The sequence below is a fragment of the Tyto alba genome, unplaced genomic scaffold (genome assembly GCF_018691265.1).
Source record: "Tyto alba isolate M040663 unplaced genomic scaffold, T.alba_DEE_v4.0 Super-Scaffold_6, whole genome shotgun sequence".
NCBI classification, from domain to species: Eukaryota; Metazoa; Chordata; class Aves; order Strigiformes; family Tytonidae; genus Tyto; species Tyto alba.
Window position 1 is genome coordinate 8,756,366 of NW_024881327.1, and position 22,537 is coordinate 8,778,902.

The 22,537-nt window shown below is 37.7% G+C and overlaps 1 protein-coding gene across 1 annotated transcript in view; it reads right to left on the reverse strand.

The window, feature by feature from the left end:
* Nucleotides 1-22,537, reverse strand: part of MND1 (meiotic nuclear divisions 1) — a 45,509-nt gene that overhangs the window by 18,766 nt on the left and 4,206 nt on the right. The window contains 4 exon segments of the mRNA XM_042808433.1: nucleotides 3,007-3,121; nucleotides 5,026-5,072; nucleotides 5,075-5,099; nucleotides 21,628-21,776. Of these exon segments, the coding sequence (XP_042664367.1) occupies nucleotides 3,007-3,121; nucleotides 5,026-5,072; nucleotides 5,075-5,099; nucleotides 21,628-21,776 (336 nt within the window).

Consider the following 22,537-nt stretch of genomic DNA (forward strand, 5'->3'; position numbering starts at 1 on the left):
GAGGAAGACTTTATTACTCAATCCTAACTTACACAAGATGGTTTAAACAACAGTTCCAAGTGGCAAAGGCAAGCTTCAACCACTGAACTGCAGTAGTCACTAGAAAAAAAATAGAATTCTAGATAGACTTTTACAATAACCTACCTGTAAAATGGAATTACCCAAATATATCCACAACACCAGACTATTATGTAGCTTCCTCTAGTGGTCAGTCCCTAAATCTTGTTTCTTCTGCTATTTATTGTAGTTAATTGTTACATATAAATATTGAAATTCTGCATTCAAGTGCTGTAAACTTGGGAAGGCACTAGAGTTTATATTACAGCTCTCTAATACAAAAGCCAAGGAAATTAATCCAAAACATTTACCAAAATGTTTGTTACCGATATCAAAAGGACAAGCAGTGAAGTCAGCAAAAAACAGAGTTAGTATTTCAGTATTCTGATTTGCCCCCTCGTGAATATGCATTATAGGATATTTAGTTACATGGTCAAACATGACTTTCCCACCACAAGACTCAGGAAGCAAGACAGATGTTCAGCTTTTAGCTGAGTCATGAGATATTTGCTATGAATTATCCAAACTTTGTTATGACCCTGGAATTAGTGTGTGTGTTTTAATGAGGCTCATCACTGTACAATAGGTTTGTTTCTGCAATACCTCTTTGAGGGAAAGAGCAATTAAAAAGGCATACCAAAGCATTCACCAAATTTGAAGGCCACTGAAATCAGATGACAATTTGATACACCCCTAAAATACCACAACAAAAACCAAGGCAGCTCATGATATGGGCTGGGAAATTAGAGTGAAATTTTATACTGAGCATCAGAAAGATTTCCTTACAGGTTGAAGTCATTAAGAAAGAAGAGGGAAAACCCATATGTAGAAAGTGACAACTGTACATTATAAAACATATTATATTGAACAAGGCAACTCTTAAAAAGAGTGCAATTATATAACATAACAGCCACCTCTGATTTCTGACTCAACATGAAAGTAAGAGAGAGTTATTAATCTGCTAAGGTGATCTAACTGATAATAATCACAAGGATTATGTTATCTAAATTGTACAGCTACTAGAAAATCCAGCTTGAAAATGCTTTAAAATCTGTGAACCAATAACTTTGATTATAAGGTTATTCTGTGAAACAGCAGCAGTAACTTTCACATCTAGCTGAACACCTTCCATTGCCTGAGATTCTTTATTGCCTTCTAACACTAAAAGCCGTAACTTCCTGCGTCTTGTTTTCCCTTTGCATTTCCCTGCAGTCCAGAACAAGAGAAATGTCCCTCCAACCTTTTTTTTTTATCTTTTTTTTTTTTTTTCCTTCTCTTTCCCCTATAGCCTGCAATATTTCATTCAGTTTTGACAAAGACATTAAGTCCCAAAAATTACCATCACCATTTATTCATTTATACATTGCCAGCAGCAATGTGCACTGCCAGCGCAACAACAGCTGATAAAACATATAACACAGCAAAAACTTTTCAATTGAAGGTCAGGGACAAATTGTTTTCATCACACTACTGCCTGGGAATCCTACGAGTAGCCTAAGAAGTCTAACCTCACCAACTCCCTTAAATGCTCATCCCTCCATTGCGGAAGCTCACGTGGATCTTCCACACACTTTCACACACACAAGGAAGATTATGACTGAAGCAATTAATGATTATATTTCTTTCCCTTTCCCTTTTTCCAGGATATTAGTCTCCATGTTGTCAGCTAATGCAGTTTGCCCTAGCATTCAAGCTGTGATTTGACCCCTTGTGCCTAGTATTTAGGAACACGCTCACTTCAACTGCTTCAAAAGACAGGCTTCTCAAATCATTCAGTGCAAGGGTATCTCAGCAGTTAAAATACCTGGCACAATGAATCCCTCTGCTGTCGGTGTCTGCCTAACCTCATTCATTTTTACAGCTGGAATCAGCTGGAATCTGTCTGTTACTTGTCCTCAGGAGAGCACATAGCAAAGGATTTACGGCACAGTAACTAACCTCAGGTCTCGAGTTTGCTTATTCCCTGGCATAACATTATATCCTTGGGGAAAGATAACAGAGCTGACAAAAAATGTCATAGCCCCTCAAAATAAATAATATCTGTCCAATTTTGGGGTGTGCTGCCAACTCCGTTTATGTTCCTGGCTTTTCTCAGCACATTTCTAAAGCTGTGGACTTTGTTAGAAGAGTAAGGAAAGAGAAAGATTCAGTCAGATATCTTCTCAGAAAAAGGTCTGTGCTTGTTCCTCATCACTCTGTAATGGCATTTTGGCACTACAGCAACTGACTATGCAGTGGTGTTTGGGTAGCAACATAAGAGCCTAATAAATAAAACATGAAAATTGAAGTAGAGAAAATTCAATAAGATTTCATGCATGCTTTTCATTTTTCATGCTAAGGACCAGAATATTAAGTACATTTCAGTGCCCAATTCTGTATTAAGGTCACTCATCATTCCTTATATTCCATTAGAATTAGAAGCTCCAACCAAAACCCTGCATGTCTGAGACAGTACAAACAGTAAGTCAATATTGTAATACCATACTTATGTATAAGAGACAATTAAGTGTCTCTAATTAAATCCTTATGTTCTGAATAGGCAAGACAAAGTAAGTAGAAAGATTTTTTGCCAGCATGGAATTGAAGATAAATGGGAGTCAGAGGCTACTCTTCCTACACCCATTCTAAGGTTCAGCACACATAAAAGTTATAGAATCGATATAGTTCTAGAAAGAATGGTCCTAATATTAATGCTAATGCATCAGAATATTTCAATTTTAGAATTGTTTGTTAACTGCTCAGTTGCTGGCAGAGTAAATATCAATAAAAGCCCCCTTATACAATACAACAGAACATGAAAAAAAACGGTCAGTGTACCTGCCTTATATTGATTACAGCTTTAAAAAGAAAAGCAGCTATTCTTTGGCTTATCTCTGCATACCAGATTTTAAGCTAAAGAAGTGCAGACCTTTTCATGCAAAAGTTCACTTTAAACAATATACAACTTACGCATTTCTTCAACGACATCTGGATCACATTCTCTGTATTTGTCTATTTCTGCCTTTAACTGCTCTTTTTTCTGCCGAAGGGCAGCAAGTTCCTCTATTAGAGCTGCACGTTCTGCCTGAGGATTTGAAGTATGTTGGGAGATACAAAAAACCCCCAAAAATAAAAATCAGTCATTATTGAACAGAAAGTTTTTCAAAAAATAACAATATGTAAATTTAAAAGCTGTTTTCACTACTGCTTTCTGTCAATGAACCAGTTGAACATTTTCTGCACACACAAAACTCAGTGACACCAAATGATATTGAGTACAAACTAGAAGGAAAAAAACTAAGGCTAAAATGGATAAACAAAAGAACAATTCTCGATAACCTTTGAACTCAGTGTGGTTTGACAAACTCCAATCAGATCTCTTAATTGTTGGGCTTAAAGGTCAAACGATATTTAGGAGTGCTAGTCTTGTAATTAAAGACAGCATTGCAGAAAAACCTATCATTCACACTTCCATAAATCGGGATGCCGTGTATGAACACCCTCTGAATTTATTTTTCTCTTCCTTTTTTCCACACCATTTAAGAGCAGTGGTCTCAAAAGTAAATTCAGATATTTACGACATGGTAATCTTTGCTGGGAGAGTATACAATATCGACTTCAAATATTCTGTTGATCAATAATGATCTGCAGACACTGACTCAACATGAGCTCTCCCATAGCCAGCTCAGCACATACTTCTAATTCAGTCTGTAGTTACAGCCAAACTAACTGGCTGAGATTCAAAGAACTCCTGCTAGGGCACTGGGTAGCCTGAAAAAGCTAGATAGCATGAATTTGTAAACCATCAGGTTTTTAGCAGTGGCAATTTCCATGGCATCCCTGCAGTCTGAGGTGCTTTTTCTCTTGGGGGAGGGGTGGGGGTTGGGGGGGGGGTGTGTGGGGGGGTGTTTTTGTTTGGGTGTTTTGTTCCCTCCTCCCTCCCCCCCAAACTTCCACATTCCCAGAGCATTTCCCAACAGTTTGTATTCAGCACGTTCTGAAAATGAAGATTGGAAATCAAAAGCTTCCAGATGCTGGGGTATGGAGGCCAGCTGCTCAGAGACCTACATCATAATCTAGATTTCTCAGGGCTTCTTCCTGATGTACAATCTGGAACCAAAATGTTAGAAGCATCAGTCAGAACAGGATTTCCAGGACCAATAGATTCTTGTGACTACGGCAGGCCACATGGTGGAGAAGCCCAAGTCTTGAACAGTCAATTTTGAAATCTGACAAGCACAATTGCGTGAGAAACCTGCCCATGACTCCCTGATTAGAGTCAAACCCAGAGTATCTCTATAAAAATATTTTGGATTCTAAGATTTGGCACTTTATTACAAAATTCAATTCCACCAGAAAGTTTCTGGCTGCCCCTGTTTATGCATTTATTTTTTGGAGGTTTAAGCCACTTTAGACTGAGCATCTCAAAACAAATCAGCAATTTAGAATCCCATATGAAGTATTTCTAACTAATATGCAACTTCATACATATGGTAAAGATGAAGCCTAAATATTACTTTGCAGTGTTAACAGCTTCAGCATGCAAAGAGCAGCAAGCTTAAATGGCTGCTCAGAATAGGAATTTAGAAATCTAGATTATAAATAAGATTAAAAAAAAAAAAAATAACTGACACCTAAATTTGCAGTTACTAAATCTGGCAGTTCAGCAATCATTGGCAACTTTGGTACATACCTCTGGGTAGTTCAAGTTTTAAGATACCTTTAAATCTGAAAAAGACTGAAAGATTACCAGACTTTGGGCAGTCACACATTTTCTCAGCCTTGGAGCAATCAGTTGTCAATATTTTACTCATTAGTGCATGACCAACTAAGGAATAATCTAGTATCTGATTTTTTTTTCAGCCCCCTTCTCATCTCCAGTATTTAGAATACTTAATGGATTTCCAATGACCACATTAGTGTTTACACAACGTGCTTACTTGTAGACCTATTTCCTGGTAGGAATGCCTACCCCTCAAAGCAACTTACAGTATCTTCACGTCCAATTTTTGATTTCTCAACACTTTTCTGCAAAGCCTCTTTTTCTGACTGCTTTCAGCAAACTGATAAAGGAAACAAAGAACAAAATCAACCTATTTCAGTAACATACATTAAACACACCTATAATATGTATACATAGAAATATGTTTAAATAAACAAGTGGATATAGACTTTTAAGTATATAGATTTATAACTTCTGTAATAAAAATAAGCACAAAATAAATACAAAAGCACCCAAATACAAGTCTGAGGCTGTGAATCACAGAAAATAATCACAGGAAGCAACTTAAAGTCTAAGAAATTTTCACTCCCGTGCCACATTATCTTGTTCTACACTGCATGTTCAGCATGGGACCAAAATCCAACTTCATACCATAATCTGGCATCTCTATGCAAAGTACTCCATGACATGGAGGCTTTGGATTAGATGATTTCCTTTGGTCCTTTTCCAGCTCTCTTTATTCAATGGAAGCAGTGACAAAAACTGTAGCAGATTCACCTGCTCAGCCACGGATACCAGTCTTCCCAAAGTCTGGTATGCCATTGGCATGGCCCCAAGCCCTTTTGCATACTGGTGAATAGAAGCCTCTATAGCTCAAAGGCAGGAAAAGCCATGGCCCCCTTTTACTGTGCTGCACCCACACTTCTAGACTTCAGAGTTCCCTTCCTTTGGGCCTGAGGCAGAGGAACCTCACAGAAGTCGCTGTCTCACAGGGCTGGTGTGAATACTCCCTCCATCTTCCTGTTACTCCAGGAGGAATCATTCATAAAGAGAAATCTCTCTCCATTAACCTGCCACCCATCTTGAACCAGGCCCTTCCAGCTTAGTTGGAAGTTTTCCAGAGATATTGTGGAAAGTCTTAAGCTGAGCAGGATGTATGACTTGCCCCTCAGGAACACAATAATCAGCATTAGTCAAAGCACCTTGAAGTATTAGACAAGATGAGTGAGAATGCAAAAAAAAAAATCTAATAAAATATAGTTTGGAAATTAGTTCCTGCATTTGAAACCAACACAAAAGATTAAAAAAGCAAAACAAAACAAAAAAACCACAAAGCATTAAAGCATACTATCGTTTCTTCTTACGTACTCTTTGGTTTACCTTTAAGATGTTCTGAGCACCAATCAGGTAGAAAATTAGTGCATCAAACTAAACATGAAGACAGTGAAGGTGGCTGTCAGAGCCTAGGTTTCGTTCTGCCTTCCCCCAAAACCCCTCACATGAAGCCTCCACTTCTACATTTCCTTTCTCACTCAGGATCCCACTGAGTAGAAAATCATTCCTAGACATTTCTTGCAATCCCTAGCTTTTATAATTTAACTGTGTCGTTTATATTTTTGTGCAGCTGAAACACCAAGACCACATTCATACAATGCAAACAGAACTGTTTTGGAGCTATAATCACTTTTCAATTTCTATTTAAACTCATGTTCAGTCCGTATTTACAGAAATAAATATTAAACGTAAATGCATGATAAATATTAGGAAGAACTTACTGCTAAGTCTTAGAGATCAGTCATAATGGTAAAAAGAAACTCCATACTGGTGGTCCATATAGATTAGGACCCAGCCCAACTGCAGTTCACTGGGTTTAGGGGTTCTTTTTATAGGTCAATTTTTAAAAATTAATTACTCTTTCTAGAGAAGTATGTTTTCATGCATGTATGCTCATACAAGAAAGTCTCCTTTCAAAAAGAATGTTTTAGTTTTTCTTCAATTTATATAGAAATTACACTAACGTTAAGGCACAGATAATTCGGGGAAAAATAAGTTCAGTTTTTTATTCATTCCTGTCAGTGCAAGTAACCACAGAGGCAGTGTGGGTTTCAGTATGTGGCCTGAAGTATACCAACATCTTAATTTTGGTGAATAGTTAAACTGTACTCTTTCTGGGCTTTCCACAAAATTATTAAAAAATTAAGTGTGCTAGTCCCCACATTATGTCATACTAAACAGAAGTATACAGTTCAGAAGAGGACAAGTATTTAGACGCAGTTTGCAGTTCACAAAGCCCAGGGAAGACAAACACCAGAGCAGACATCATTCAGTATCTCTGATAAAGAACTTTTCTGGAACAAACTCACAGAGGAAGCAGAGAAGGCAAGAAGCTTATCTAGGCCCATATCCCACAAGTGCAAAGAACAAGCCAGTGCTTTCTGCAAGAGAGACCATAAAGGTGTCGCTTTCTCTGTTTCTTCATATTCATTAAATTCTTTAGGAATGTTTCTGCATTCTCTAAAATGGAAGCACAGAAGGAGCTCTCAGAGGACTGCAATAAAATCATAGAAGCTGGTTTCCAGCTTGGAAACATGTTTGCCAGTATGGCATTTTATTATTTTCTATATCCACTATATTCCACAGCATTTAATCATGAAAGAGACAGTGACAAACATGGTGAACTACAAAAATTTCTCAGATCCTGACTTATATAACATGCAAGGTTGCCATGCCACAAGGCTAGATCTTCCTTTGTCTAAAAGCAGTGATGATTTTTATACAATTTTACTCAAGATTTTGCCACCTTCTCACAGATTTTAATTTCTTGTTTGCATTGGTTTGTATTTTTTTTTTTAATTCTGTCTTCACTATCAAGAATTTACAAAATAAAATGAAACCACAGCTCTTTGTGTAGTATTTAGAAGTCACAGTGGGTATTCCCATGACAACAAATAAAAGATGAGGATAAGGAAAGGAATAGCAGAAGGAGGCAAGGTACTAGGAAAAAAACAAACATAGGACAAGGATACAAGAGCAAGGAACAGATGGCCAGGGTCTGTGCAAGGAATCTATGACAAGGGAAGCAGGAAGGATTGGATACATAGGTGGGAACACAGCTGAAAATAACTGTACATGAAAGAAGGAGAGACAACCAGCAAGGATAAAGGAGTTGGAGGAAGGATGAATACAGATGATGCAATATTTAACTGAGAGGTAAGGGCAAATGGAAGATGACAGGTTATAGGGCATTAAAAGAAAAAAAAAAAAAAAAAGGGGGTGTGTGTGCAAAATTTACAAGTGTTATGTATGCATGACAGCAGAGGATCACATCTGGCCACATACAGCGACTTTCCCAGTCACCAGCTGTAGAAAAGCCTGATTGCAAAGGTACACAGCAGCAGATAGAAGATTTCAATCCTTGAAGCAATCTTGGGACATTTTTCAAGGGAATTGGCAAATAATTTCACAAGGAACAACCACCACCCTAAGAGAAATCTGACTCCTGCCAATAGCAGTGAGATTGATCTGGAGAAAAAGCTACTTATTGTCTCCCTCTCTGTTTCTTAAGAGAGATGTCTGATCTGACACATGAACAACCTTCTGCCATGAGTGTAACTGACCAGGTGTGAAAAACAACTCCAGAAAGAGATATTCTACTGTACTAGAAAGTTTCCTGTCTCTAGTCTGTCTGACTGCTCCGTATCAGTCCATGCCTAAGCAAGATGCCAGAAAGCTAGAAAAATTGTCATCCAGGGGAAAGCTGTTCAAAAAAAGCAGGAGAGACTAAATAACTAATAGCTAAAAAGTAAAAAAATAACTCTCCACAAGAGCATTTTCAGTGTTTGCAAACATGGTAGGAGCCTGCAAGAAGATAGATTAATGAAGTAACTAGCATCTATAAACCAGGAATGTTGGGAAACAATTCCTTTAATTTTATAGACCACTGAGGTCAATTAACTGACCACTGGCCTAGCTTCGACACTAATTCAATCCAAAGTCCCCCGAAGGGATGTTCTTTCTTATTTTGCAAAGGTCTCAAAATGTTTAGCTATACATTTGTGCAGCAGTCTGTGTGTGCCAAGTGCTGTGTGCTGATAATAACCATCAGTTCCATCAGAGGCCTTGGGGTCTGGTTTGTATCAAAGGATACAGATTAGATGTACACAGGCAATTTATAATATACTATGCATGTGTTATTACTAGGGTTCCACTTTGGCAAGTCAGTTATGCACATTTGGAAGAGGAACATTTAAGTCTGACACACAACAGCAGCAGGTTTCAGTTATCTTCCACCTCAAAACCTGCCTGATACTGTCCTAGCTCTACACAACTGGATCTTTATTTTCCAGCAAAAGTTTTGGTTGGTCATATTCCTTCTGGTTCCTTGTTCTTAACCACTAAAACCACCAATATCCCACCAAACACGTAGCTTGTCTCCCTAGCATATTAAAACATCTACAAACCTGGTGTAAGCCATGCAAACAGACCCTAGAGTATGTACACTGGACAAGAACCAAACCAAGGTCTTGCATGCTAACCACCAAGAGCATTCACAGCTGTTAGCCCACTGTCATTATGGTCTGAAAGAGAAATATCATACACTCAAGTTTTCTTTCAGCCAAAACACTCAACCAAAAATGGTATTGAAAACTACTGCTATCATGAGCACCGCTCACTGTGACACTACAGAAGAATTCAAGACATCCATTTTTTAATTGTTTATAACTTTGCGAAGTTATTTACTTTGGATTTGAAGCTCACTATGCTTTGTTTCAGGCCAGAGGCAAGGGCTTGTTTGCTTTTCGCTTAAACAAAAGCAGTTCGGGAGTTTTAGGGTGACATGTGCAGTAGATAGGTGTATTTCTTTCCTATGTTAAACCTAACCTACCATTGAAAAACTTAAATGGAACTGACAGAAAGCACGGAGAGAAAGTACTTCAAAGCATTCCTCTAGATTTTAAAGAAAGATAAAAAAAAATGTAAAGCCAGAAAGCAGACGAATAATATAGAGAGAGTAAAAATACAAAGATTAACAGCCAAAGAACAATCTGAAAATATTGAAAACAGACCTGTTATGTTAAAAGAAAGGCATAGCACGTTACTAAAAGAAATCACTCAATCACTGTTGACTAAAACAATAAAACTTAAGAGGGGGAAGGGGTGGGGGGGATGCAGCACACTGATGTGCAGAATTGCTTTCTAAAATACTACATGGGGTAAACATACTACTTCTTTTACATATACAGTCACAAATACATACTTGCCAGGGCCTCCAAATACACAAAAGTAAACTTTTAAACTAGCTAATTATGCTCGCAGTGGAGTAGAGACTACTACCACAAACTGCAGTATTGTCACTTCTGCTCTGCTCTTGGGATGCCTGCGTACCACTGAGACTTTAGTCTGGGATGTGATGCACTCTTAGCAAAGTACAGACAGCAAACATACACTTGTTATGTAAATACAATTTTTTTTTTTTTTTAAATTTGTGAAATTAAGAGAAAAGCAGCATGCAATGTCTTACCCCAAGTCACTATATTTTGTTTCGGCAATATGAAGCAGGGAATTGTGTTTGCTGGGACTTGGAAAGAGCATGGAAGAAGCAACTGGGAAACTGCAATGGTTCAATAAATACAGGTAAGAACAATAGTAGAGATTAAAAAAAAACATAGAATAAGAATTTTTAACTCAGAAGACTAGACAAGATCTTTTCAGCAAGAGAACATCATAAAACGGATGGGAAACAGACTGAAGAAAAAGAGAAGAGACAGAGTTAGGGCCCACCTGTATTTCTGTACTAGCAAGAATTTTTTTTTCTTAAATACAACATTATAGATATACTAGAAAAACGTTCAATACAAGAACTCTTCTCTTTAAGCATGCTACAGATTTTACCATAAGAAGATTACCTCATTCTTAATGCAATCTTTGAAAGAGTCAGTTCAAAAACTTGGGAGAAGGTAGAGAATAAAAATAATTTTCTGAAGAAAAAGGAGACCCAAAACAAGTTATATTTGCTATTCAAAATGAAGAGCTGGTGCACTTACTCTTTTAAGTGAATAGTAGTTGTTCCAAAATATCATGCTATTAATTCTGCCAGTGTGCAAATTCTGTCTTTTTAAAGTACTGATGAGGTAATGAGTGGTTATTTTTTAGTTTTGGATTGAAATTTATGTCAGTGATAAAAAAGAAAAGTAAAGGTTTTTTCAGGGAACTAACTGAACAAGTATCTGACTCTCCATACAACTGTCCAAGAAAGCACTGTAAAGATTCTCAAAGAGTAAGAATTCTGAAGTTAGATCTCTGCCCTCATAGCAGTATTTATATGTTTTCCTAGAGTATTCATGTAGGTAATATTGATTTACTTGCCCCTCCCACAAACACAATCTATTCTGTGTTTCAAGATTAAATTTAGGCCTAAAATACTGACTTCTTTAGCATGCTAACACATGACAGTGAGACTAAAATATCATAAATTAGGCATGGCTCTGTTCTCAGGTCATGTTGAATATGAGAGGAGTCCTTCCTCCTGCAATTGCTTTTGAATCAAGAAAACAGAATGTGTGGAGTATCCAGAATAAACAAATGAGAAATTCCCCCTCCATTGGAAACTTCACCCATCCATGTACAAACCTAAAATCATTGCAGGTAGCAATATAAAAGATTGTTACTATATAGTAATCCCCTCTACATTAAAAGTAGCTTGTAATTCCATTATTTCCCATCTTTTTAGATCTACCATAATAGTTATGTTAAAGTTTACTTAGAGAAGATGTCTTGCCATGAGCTTTTGGTTTTGCTTCATTCATTTGCAACACCATTTGGTAAGCAGTAGTTATGCAACAGAAGATAACCACTCCAGGCCAACCTCCTTAAGAGACAAAAGGTAAAAGAAGCAGTTGTGCACGCTGAATGAAAGAACTGAATTTCTCTAGCTGCTTTTAGAGTTGGCATAATTGGCATGACCTGAGGGACAGATGGCTGTCTACTCAGATACAAATACCAAGTATACCAAATCAACCTCAAAAAAAAAAAAAAAGCTGAAATGCCTCATTCTTCAGCCCTGTTTCACAAATTCAGGCAGTCTAATAGGGAAAGCTGAAAGAGCTGAAAGGCATTTGAATGACTGACAGAACTATAGAAAAATTTTAATACCTGAACACGAAGGATGCTTGTTACTGCATATCAGTGTATTTACTAATCCTACTAAGTCCAAGGTGATAGTTAACAGGTCTGTTCAAGGCAGAAAGAACATGGAAAAGTATATTTCCTTGGAAAGAAAGGGAGAGAAAGAAGAAAAGTTTTAAATTTTCCCTAAAATATTACTATCCTAACCAGCTGTGCTGTACACTGACAATGCCTTCAGGGACTAGGCACAGACAGTCCCAAATTAAAATATAATATTCATCTGATATTCCCTGAGCTCAAGTCCTGCCTAAAGACTACAAAAAACAAATCAAAACTTTATTGCACAGACTATAAAAAAGGTCCAAATTCTACACTGAGATATTATCAATAAAATAAAGAGCCTCAGTAAAATACCTCTATCAAATTTCAGAGTTTTGACAGTACCCTTTCATATTTACTCTTTATGCCAATTTCATAATTTTTAAGTAATGCTCAGACAGATAACTAAGTCATCTCAAATTCCTGATACTAAAAATACTCTGATGGAACTAACACGTGTCCTACAAGAATAAGCTATTTGATTGCGATGGGAAAGACTTTTCCTCTAATGTCTCCCTGCTTCAAACTAACTTCACACATTTTGGTTTCCTATTTTTTTTTTTTATTTCATTCCTTTCAGAAGAGGAAAATGCTATGAAGTAAGACATATAATTGCATGCTAGTATTTTATTTCTGCATGCATGCATGCTAATTTTCTAAAATAAAATACACTATATTAATTGAATGACAAAATTTTAAGGTGAAAGTCAAAGTTCAAATTAAGAAAGATTACAACTCACTGTTTCCATCAAATCCAGCTTTGAAAGTAGTATTGTCTCCACCCTACCTGCAGGCTGGAAGCTCCTGGCCTTATACCAGAAGCAAACCTACAGGTTTACCAGACAGCACAGAACATCTAAGCCTTTAAACTTTCTCAGGATGCTGGTTTCTGCAGATATGCTGAACCCACACCCGCTGTGCTTACTGTGGGGCATGGGGAGATGTGCAGGGCAGAGGGCTGCTGCTGTGCCAGATTTCACTGGGCTTCTGGAGTGAGCGCCCCGTGGTTACTCCCAATTTCATTGCAATGTCAGGAATGGAGCCAGCAGCCAGTATGCAAGCCTCTTCAAAAAGGAATGGTAAACCATCTGATGATATTACCTAAAAAAATTCACAGTTTCACAGAAAACACTGCAAGAAAACGCTAGTATTCTTACTTTTATTATATCAGAATAAATATATAATATACACTACTGGGGCACAGTAACCATATCTCCTTTTCAATATAGTACGATTCTTTCTTCAAGCCTTCTTTATAATCTCTACAGCTACTACAGAGCCAGCTTTTTTTTTTTTGTAAATTTCTCTTAAATCATGCCAGTTTTTGCTTATGCTCATCAAGAAGGCAGGAAAGGAAAACCTAGTTTCATAGTTGCCATCAATCTAGTTACATATTAACAGCTAGTAAAAGGAAAAGCATGAAATTCAACTAATGAACACCAAATTATGAGGTTGCTTAATTCTAACAGAAGCCTCCAGAGCACCATATTTTTAGAAGTCTGCCATGACAGCAGTAACTAAGCATACCCTCCAGGGCTTTGTAGCATGCCATTAAACATAATTCCAGAAGGCCCTAGTAAGTTAGAGCATTAGAAGAATATTCTCTGCTGGACATTTTAGGACTTACTAAATTCAGAACCATTTCAAGACATCAACATTTTTCAAGTGCAAGATGCAAAGAGGTAACAAAAACCCTGGACTGCTTCAAATAAAACTTTATTAGCATTTCCAGGAGGCTGATCCAGGGAATAAGATTTACAGGGTCAACGAACAGGCATAGATATAATCAACATATTTTCAATTTTAAATGATACAAATTCTCAGCCTCTTGCTTTTAGGATACTTCTTACTGCTACAGCTCCCACTGGTTGGTATGACATTAGCTAGTCCATACCACACTAGCTTCACAGTTAGCCATTTCTTTATGGGCCTAGTCCTCGATTTCAAAGAAAATGTACCAGGTCACTGAAAGCCTGCAAGCTGAAAATAGGGAGGGGTCACTAATTGCTTCTGTTGGGAGAGTCATTATTATGCAAGAAGGAGGGAAGGGGGGGAAAAAAAAAAAAAAGTGAGCCAGAAAGGAATAAGGGAATGGAATCACACAGCAGACTGGGGCTGCAGATTTTCAAAATGGCCAGGCCAATCCAAGGAAGAATAAATAAATAAAGTAGAAAGCTAAATGAGATGCCCTCAAATACGAAAGAAAAAAGGGAGGGCCAGCAAGGATATGGAAGACTGCTGTAACTGCTTAGTCAACACATTGAGATCCTGCCTATGCATTATAATGGGTATTAAAAGAGAGAACTCTTCAGCAGTTAAACTTCTATTCTTCTGGGAAAGGGACAATTTATTAAATTTTCTGCAACCTAATAAAATTAAATTGTAAGCATTCATTTAAGCGAGTTATACTGTAAGCATATAAGAGAAAAATGTCTAAATAAATAATTCCTGACACAAGTCACAAGCATTAGTTGCAAAACTACTGATGTACTTCTCCAGTTTTAGAGGAAAATTCTTTAGCTATGCTATCTATTCCCTAACATTCATAAACTTCATACTAAAAAGATAGCTCTAAGCATTTCTAAAAGGTATTTCAGCAAAGCTAACGATCATGATAAACCTTAAGACACTTTATACAGCAAGTCTTTTAAGTTCAATAAATAAAAAAAGTGTTTTCAAAAACATACTGAATACTGAATTACTACAGCTATTCAACTGATCATAATGTGAAAATTTTACACCCAAAAAACCAAACTGCTCTCAAAAGCATTAGGCCATGGATTTCACAGGTGTTGCACATGTACCTCTAGAGACTGCCACAAGGAGAAAAACCTGCATTGGAAACCCTTGACAGAGGCTGAAAATTGAGAGAGAGATCTGAGGTTAGTGTAAGCAGCTCTATTAAAGGCAGATACACCGTCTGCTGAGGACATTTCTACAAAGCAATGAAAAAAGTTTGCTTCACAGCACTAGGTCCCACAGGTACCCCCTGCCTGATTCAAAGTGCCAGCCAGGGTACACATCTTGTCTGACACCTTCAGCACCATTACCCAACTCCAAGCATCATCAGGCTGAACATCTGTCATCTCCACAGATTTGTACCTGAGTTCGGGATTGATTACTCTAAGCCAGCCACCTCTGAGCACTTGTACCTACTTGCAGCCTAGAATCAATCTCCAAACTGTGGGGAAATACACTGACAGTTGAGTCAATTGGATCAAGGAGGAGGCCACTCAGACCAAAACAATGTGGACAGCTGAAGTTTCTTGTGCTTCAGCCAGTGGTCTTGAGCAGCCTCTATTCAGCAACTTTCCATGCAGTAATCCAGTCACGGTATTTGATGAGGAAAAATATATCTGTCTAAAAGGACAGATATAAACCAAGCTGCATTTTGAAAGAACTTTCTTATGGTTAAAAGTCAAAATTTCCTGTGTGCATTCTGAACAAATAAGGTTCTCTCCTTTTAGTTATGTTGTCAAACATCTCCAGGAGGCTTCAAGCCAGATTACTCACCAATATGATTATTTCTTTCCATTAACTATTTTCAAACAATGTGCATTCCTAACAAAAGCATTTCCTAATATAGCATTCCCTGAGCATTTCTTTTTTTTTTTTTAAATAAATAATTTCTCTCTTCGTATTTCAATGCTCATAAGTACAAACAATTTGATACGTGTGAAGTCACTCTATTTCAACAAGTTCATTCCCGGTGTTTTGGTTTTATTTGTTTTTGCCTTTTTTTTTAAACTAGCTGCCAGAGGAGAGTTAGGATGTACTGACTTCTGAATTCTTCCCCTGGCTCAATACACGAGTCATGGGAAGTGAAAATCCCTACTCTTACCAATCCTAGGGCAGGGATTTAAGGAACAAAAAACATCAACGCCTTCCATCTTAACACTGGCCCAATGCAATGCTTAGTAGAAGAAAAAAAAAATTGCCAGAAACTCTCCCCAAGTCACCGTTGCTCACATGTATCTTGAAGCAAGCACAGGGAACAGCATAAAAAAAGTTCATCCTATAAACTGCTCTAAAAAGATTCTGTTTAATATTTGTTGCAGTACAAGGTGACACCATCCTGATCAGTCTTAGAAGGAACAGCAGCTACAATACTGCCTGCTGTTAAACTTTCCCTTGAAAAGCCTAAGAATACAAAAGAATAACCCACAAGAAAGCAGCATAATGAGAAATAAGGTGTGACAACTAACAAAAAAAAGGTGAAATGAATGGTTTTGAACTGAACAGTGAAATGAACTGTCACAAAACCAGACTGGGGGAAGGAAGTAATCTGGTTGTTCCCCCAAACTACTGGATTACAGTGCTCACAGTACTGTCAATAGTTACACTAGCAACTGCAAGATCTTTGAAGACCTTGGTATTTCACATCCTTACCTGTTAAAAATATTACATTATGCTGTGGCAGTCGTCTGTGACCTTATGGTTTGAGCATATACCCCTGTCATACTGAATGCCAGATGCTCTTCAATGTCACCAAGGATCACTGAAATTGCTTCTGCCTCCCTTAAGCCATGTATTGTCAGTACTAAACCTGCCTTGTGCAACTCCAGCCAAGATCCCCCCGGTCACAGGGGCTGTGCCAGAGAACGTGCTGGAGAGATATGACACTCCTCATGGCTTCTGAGGGTTGTGGTCAACCCTTGGGTAAAAAAGGCCTCACTGTTACTAGCTACCTTAATTAATACTTAATTCAAGACACTAAAAAGCAGAATGCAAACAAGCATTAATTCACCTTATCCAAAACGGACAGCACAGTTGTGTTTTACCAAAGATGCAGATGAAAAAATGAAAGAAAATCTAAGCTGAATCTGTTTATACTAAGGTTACTTCAGAAAGGTTTCTCTCTTCCTCACTCACTAATACGCCATTTCCTACCTGATAACTGTCATCTAGGTTTTGGTTGCGTACGTGCTTTCTCTTCTTCAGCAGGTAACATACCCTTCGCATTTATATCCCTTCTGTAGCAACACGTACATCAGAACAATACAAAACCCAAACGTGCAAGGGGGCTAATTGTTTGAAAGGTATGAGCAGCTTTTGCCAGAGATTGAACGTGATTAACATGCTTGGGTTGCTCATCTCCAGTCTCCTCATTTTATGCATGCTGTGAAACCAACAAAAGGCAGCAGAATCATCAGTAAATTATGATGTTTCTGCTTTCACTGCATAGGTCAAATTCTTCACTAGTTTAATAAAAATCCTAAGCTTCCAGTATTATTATGGCACTAATAAACATACAGTTCTCTCAAAATATAACTGATCATAAGTAATTCAAAACTTCAGAACCTGACTGCCAGGAAAATATTGATAAATAATAAAACCACATCCTTTCACCTTCTCTTATGGAAAAAAAAAAAAAAAACAAACATCACCTTCTTAGTAAAGCTTCCACAGTTCTCAATAAAGGTGAAGTTCCATTAAAAATTTCTCCATTTATAAACCTTGTTAAAACAATACTTCGCAATCCACACCTTTGCTCTAGTCTCACAATCTCATAGCTGTACTGATGCAACTATAAACCCATCTAACCAAAATGCAACTTCCAGCATCTTTTACTTTTTCAGTGGTCCAATTCACAGCTGCATAAACACAACAAAGAGGTGAAGAATAAGCAACTGGCAGAAGGCATAAACCTTGAAGAACAGCCATGCCACTGCAAAAGAAATCAATATAAAATCCACAGGGACCTACTTAGCAATTTTTACTCTGAGCACTATCGGAGGAAAAATTGCAAGACTATACACAAACTAAAGATACTTGCTGTCCTTGCTTTTCAGAAAAGCAGGAAGTCCAAACAGTAAACCTGCGTTAGAGAGCAACACCAAGATCCTAATCCTAATCAGATCAGCACAAGATTTGCCATATATGTCAGTTCAGGGGTTAGTGCCCCTTGCCAAACACTTGCCCCCACAAAAGCAAGTTGAAAGATGGGGGCAGGGAGGGAAGTTATGTCAAAAGAAACTTTATTTTAAGCACTGTTTTCAATTGCCATATCTCTGCACAAGGGGATCACACTGACAACAATCAATCCTTCCTGAAAAAAATCTAGGGTATACACAACCACTGTGAGGTGTAACTTTAAACATCCAGACAAAACTGGTTTGCTCTTCATTACAAATACCACGTCAGACTTCTTTGCTCCTCAGTCTCTAAGGTGGGGTGTGGCTCAATAATCACTCAAAAATCTGAAACAAAAAATTTGTTTCAAGGACAGTTTCTAAACCAGCTCCCCACAATCATAAGATTGTAAGATGCAGAGAGCTACGAGCAACTTGGCTAAAACATTATCAAGTACCAATGTACACAAGCAAAAGTCTTGTAGCAGGCCCAACTCATCAAACATAAGCCTCAGAGCTACAAAGTACCAGGAGAATTTGGATCATGGAGAAGCTTGTTCTGTTCTTCCACGTGATTTTCAAATTTCTCAGATCATCATTTGGGATCACCCCTTTCCCTTCACTACTTACCCATGCCCTCAGCAAACAAAGCTATTGCCTCCCTGTAAAAAGCCTTAATTACAGCATGAACTGAACCACTAGATTTTTAAACTTGTGCTTTAAGTAAGGTGGCTTGATTCTGGCCCTTAACTGCTGAAGAAAGAGACCAACTCATGCAGTTAACAAGTGATCTGGACAAGACACAGAAAGAAAACATGTCTCTCAGCATGCCACAAGCTGTATACGAGAATGATCTAAGACAGGCAACGTGCAACAGAAATGGTACAATAGCTTACTTTACTTCTCTTCTTTGCATGATCTGACATGAAGTTTTGTGATACTCGGTGACTGGATTTAGAAACCCTTAAGAAAATCTGTATGTGTTCACATCAAGAAGAATACAAGCACTAGAACAGCTAATTTGAACTCACAGATGGAATCTGTTATCATCTTGTAAAAATGTCCAGAGCACTATTCATTGAAAATGCCACCTTTCCACTGTGTCAGAGAAGTTATTTTCAGCTAGTGAAAATGTTTTTCACTGAAATGCTGAAACGTTTCCACTCTCATCAGAAAAGCAAGTTAATGAATATGAGTATTTTTAAGGATTCATAACATGGTCTAAAGAGAGCTCTTATATCAGTAAGCCCCTATGTTAGAAGCAGGACTTGATTTGCAAATAAGGGTCTGGTAACAAAACTATTTCTTTCAACCAGAATAGTTTTATATTGCAAAACTGTTTATATCAGCATAGTTTATTTCCTACACAGAAATGACCATAAAATAACATTAAAATACAATAACTGCATGCCTATTATAATTCCATAATAATAGATGGTTTTATGTTTAATAATGTAACAGTACATTTAAAGCAGTAGAGCATATGTTTGTAGGTAACTCCTGGATACTTAAGGTGGAACACATTAGACAGATTCTGCAAGACATTCCAAGGAAGATATTCATCAGGGTATGCCAGAGACCTGCTTGGTCAATTATCTTTAAAATTCATGATGGGACTGAGCCCAAGGGCAAAGACAATAAATATCAACTCCTTCATTCAACCACTCAGCTATAATATGCAGCATGAGCAAAAATAGAAAGTATCCAATAGCAAATCATTTGCATTCAACAAAACAGTGGCACCAGGGTGTTTGATGAACAAAGCAGGAGTTTTGCCATGTATTTGTTCAGTTGCTCAGCTGGCATTTATGTTCTGGCAGAGTAAGTAGCTTGGTCTAAAACCTGTGTGAAAATAAATTGAGTAACTTCACTAGGAACCTCAGTTCCAAGTCCGTGCAGAGTTAAACTGATCTCCTGTTTGAGACAAACAGAACTTCACTGGAGTAGGAATCAATGAATTGTTACTACCAGTCAATACAAATTAAGTCCAGTTATGCCAGAAAAGAGTACAAGCCTATCCAGCTAAATCAAGGAAGTTTTAAACATCTGGACGCATTTGAGTTCTGAAAACAATGGCAGTAAAGGAGCAAACAAAATTGCCAATGGGACAACTTAATATTAACCAAGTCTCAGTACACACAAGGTACAGTTTGTATCCACAATACTAATAATTCACCCGAGATGCTGAGAAAGTTACCTGAAACATAGAACAAGTCAGTGGCTGAACCTGAAATAAAAATTGATCATTTTGATGACCCATATAGTACCACAAGAGCTGTCTCAGCATCACTTTCCAACTCATCCAAAGCACCTGCCTGACAGGTTGTCAATACACAGTTCCAACTGACAATGGGAAGGACTGCAGTACTTCCTTCTTACTGCCACAGAGCCCTGCATGTACCACTGGCTCATAAAAATTACATGAATTAGTGAATAACGAGAAAGGAAGTGAAAGCTTTACAAGGTCTTACTCTTGATCTTGAAAACTGCAGCAAACAGATCAGGCATGTGACAGCATACCAGTACTCTCCTCCCTCTGCCAGATCCATGCAAGCAGACACACAACAAGCCTTCAGATAGCTGTCTAAAGCATCCAGGCCAGCAATGAAAACGTTCAGGGCAAAGGGAAATGATCTTATATTGGTTAAAACAGAACAGTGGACTGGACTCTTTCAGTTCAGTAATGACAGATTTACAAGCAATGACAGGACAGCAAGGGATAATCGACAAGGTCTCCTCTCAGCTGCTCACACTACACCCTATGCATAAACAAGAATTTCAGCCGCATTGACCAGGCTATCTAATCTGCTTTGGTCTTTAGATTCACAAACTGTTTTTTCAATTCAAGCTGGGGGAAAAAGTGTAGGTTTTTATACAATTAATTTGCAGCTTTAAAGAAGCAGCTGAAGTTGACAATGCTGTACATAAGATGGCAACCATGATACCAGAGCTATGCCTGAAGAAAACGTCTGTAGAAGTGTTTGGATGTTACCAATAATTTTGTACTGATTCAAATGATTCTTTGATGAATGGACATAATGCTAATTAAACACAGGAGAAGTTGGCAGTGTTGTGATACAATCAGACCATAAAGCTACTTTATTGATCTTGTTATCACGTACTCCAGCTGAAGATAAACTGATGAATAGATGCTTTCCGGCTCCAATTCAAAGAAGCAAGAAAGACAGTTCCTAAAAAGCAGGAAAGAATCAGATCAATAGAACAGCATTGTTACAGCAAAAGACGCCTTGCTCTTCTGCAGAAGATCATGACCAATTTGCTCTTCTCTCCCAATAGAAATGCAACATGGGATTACACAAGTGCTCACAAATTAAGCTGCCAATAAAAGCAGAGAGGAAAGCACAATGGCCATAAGTAGAAACCACTGACACATTTACTTGGATTATGCATTTCAGTCCTCTCATGGCTTTCAGAACATTACCACATGATGGCCTGCATTATATAGAGGACACATAAAAGCATACGCTGCCTAAATATCTAGACAAAGTCCATTAATGATGTTTTGCATCATGAATAACGTGCTTTCAGCAGCAAGTAGACAAAGTCTTCTCAACCTTCAACAAGAACAACCTCCAAAACTTTTCTGATGTGATAGCAAGATGAGTGTCATATCATGTCTGCCAGATGATTCCTATAATAAAATTCATGTGAGTGTGCACACATACATATGCACACATGAGAGCGCATGATATGAAGAAGAATGACAAGGGGATATAAGAAAAAAAGCAAAGCCATTCAGATAAGCAAGTACTTTCCTTAAAACAGATTTACCTGAGACTCCAATTCTTCCAACTTGCGCTTCCTGGCATGAAGAGCTTTACTTGGAAAAGCCCAGAAATAATTGGAAGTTCCGATTCTATCAGTGTCCACCATGCCATCATCAACTAAGCTTTGCAGAATCTCTTTCACCGACATTGAGGCTGATAAAAGCAAAAATATCAAATTAGAACTGCATAGCCTCCAAACTATGGAGAATTTTGAATACCATAACCCATCATCTACAGTCGTCTCTCTGAGTATTTCACTATAATGTCTGATAGCTGGAAGATTTCAAGAGGACACCATGCCTGATGCTTCACTTGAAGGGATGAATCTCTTTGAAATCAGCAATTTATACATAAAGGCTGCTATTCTGTACAGTCTGCTACCAGATGTTTGTAAAATACCACTCATGAGTATCATAAAACATACATGCATATTACAGTATAATACCATAACAAACACATGAGAGGGTACTTGAGAAGTTGTCTTGCAATCTTAATTCTAACACGGATTAATCTAACATTAGGAGTGTAATTACATTTCACTTTGTAATGCTTATCAAAGCACTTAACAGCAGCAGAGGCATTAAAGACATCTATTTGCAGACTCAGGAGGGGCTGATTTTACCTTTGATTATATTCGGATCCAATACAGAAAAATCACCTGCATTCAGAAGGATCCAAAACATTTTGGAATATAATTGTTCATTTTCTGCAAAATGTGTGGTATAATTCACCATTTTAAAAATGGTAACTGGTCAACAAAGCAAAGTAGTTATTATTAACTGCAAATGTTGCAGATGTAAAGACCTTTGAGCTAATTTATGTCTGACTTTCAATTTCAACTCTAAAGGGGATCCCAGATCAGGAACATCCAACCCTTCAGAAGACATAGGCTGGATGCCAGTATGGGGATGTTT